We start from the raw sequence: 1,740 nt of genomic DNA on the forward strand, positions 1-1,740 counted from the left end.
ATTAACAGCTCCCAACACAGAGCGGAAAACAGATTGAGACCTTCTCACCCTGTAGAAGATATCTCAGCCTAATGACCCTGAAAATTTCACTGAAATCGCATGCATTTTCTTATAATTTAACAGCCCTGTAAATGCGGGAACAAGAAGGAAAATTTGTCTTCTATTGCGCGCTCTTCTATAAAAATTCCTAACTTCCAATTTTGAGCGAGTGTAAACCTGAAATTTCCCCAGTCCATCGAAGACGCTTCAACCGAAAAATCCAGAAAATAAGAATTTAGTTTCGATTTTTGTCAATCCTGCAAACGATGAGCGAGAATTTTGAAAATCGCGCTCTCCATTAAAACAAGTTTTCCAAAGCCAAAAAAACCTGCACACCTGAAATGTATGTAAACATTCGCTACTTACACAGTAAAAGTGTCTGAATTTGTGGGTTGCGTCCACCGTTTGAGGATCTTGCTCCTAAACAGTTGCCCAAAGGTGATGCGGAACATGCGATTCATGCAGCAGTAGAGAATGAAATTGATGGAGCCATTCAGAATGGCGCAAATGTCCATAATTTCCCCATAGTGCTGATAGCACGTTAAAAACAGCTCCTTTCCCTTCAGCGCAATCACCAGAGCGAACAGCCCTTGCGGCAATTCGGTGAGAAGAAACAGGAACAAAATCGCCACCAGCATTTTCGTTGTTCTATCGGCGCGTTTTTCGTATTTGCTCTGTTTCTTTGCGTTCTGTTCGTTGGCCATCAGCAAGTTGCTATCGTAGCTCTTCAGCACTCGTCGGCCTCGTTTCGCTTTGAACAACGTGCGGATCAGCCACAGGCTGATCACGATCAGGATCACGCAAGGGAGCAGCTTGAGGAATATGGAATAAGTCCAGAAGTTCACTTTCAGTAGGGGTTTGTAATTCTCGACAATGTCGCTCAAACCGACGCGATACAGCGTGTAAATCACTCCCAGTTCTTTGATCTTGATGCTTTCGATTTTGAATGTGGCGTATTGAGGCAGACATAGAAGGAATGGTAGAACGTAGCTGGCTGCAATGCCCACAGTGCAACGCAAGGGTGAGCATAGAACGTGGTTCTTTTCGCGGAATCTGAAAAGACGACAACATGCATTATACAGGGTGTCCCAAACAAAGTCACTGATTGATATCGCCGGGTACCTGATAGCTAGAAACCTCCAAATCGCCAACGTTAACGTCAAGCAAATGGAAGTGGTATGAAGAAATTGAGTGACGTGGATGTGAAACAGCACATAAACGGCCCCTCGATAAGACAGAGCCTTTTCTTCGGAATCCACCTTATCGTAGATCGTGAATGGAATGTATTCGACCATCAGCAACATGTCGGCCCATGCTAGCGCAGTCAGTATTCGGTTTATTGGTACCGCTGCCATCTCCTTCCTAGTCAGCACTATGATGTTCAGACAATTGGCCACTATTCCCAACACGCAAATGATCACCGAACAGTAGAAATGGTACTCGGAAGCATACGAGGTGGCGAACACCTTCAAACGGCCGCCACAATCCTCAGTCTCGTTCAGGTAGATCGTGTTGTTCGGGTCCATTTGTCCGTTTTTTTTGAAAATCTTCAGAACCTGATTGACCAGGCCGTTGGTCACGTTGTACCCTTGAGCGGTAAGCGTGGTTCTGATGTGGAGGCGAATAACCGTGTCATTGTTGTCGCTGGATAACATCCTGTCTGGTTACGAGCGTTTTCACTGCATTATCCTCAATGGGACT

The 1,740-nt window shown here is 45.3% G+C and overlaps 1 protein-coding gene across 1 annotated transcript; it reads right to left on the minus strand.

Annotated features, from left to right (window-relative positions):
- Window positions 1–405: 405 nt before the first annotated feature.
- Window positions 406–1,738, minus strand: LOC125503252 (G-protein coupled receptor dmsr-1-like; the record flags this gene model as incomplete). The annotated part of the gene is given in 2 exon segments (XM_048663304.1): window positions 406–1,092; window positions 1,162–1,738. Coding segments are annotated over 2 exon segments (1,220 nt in total), but the record flags the coding sequence as incomplete, so codon positions are not given.
- Between the last annotated feature and the right edge of the window lie 2 nt (window positions 1,739–1,740).

The sequence above is a fragment of the Dendroctonus ponderosae genome, unplaced genomic scaffold (assembly GCF_020466585.1).
Source record: "Dendroctonus ponderosae isolate FM_Combo_2020 unplaced genomic scaffold, Dpon_F_20191213v2 Dpon_F_20191213_1492, whole genome shotgun sequence".
Lineage (NCBI taxonomy): Eukaryota > Metazoa > Arthropoda > Insecta > Coleoptera > Curculionidae > Dendroctonus > Dendroctonus ponderosae.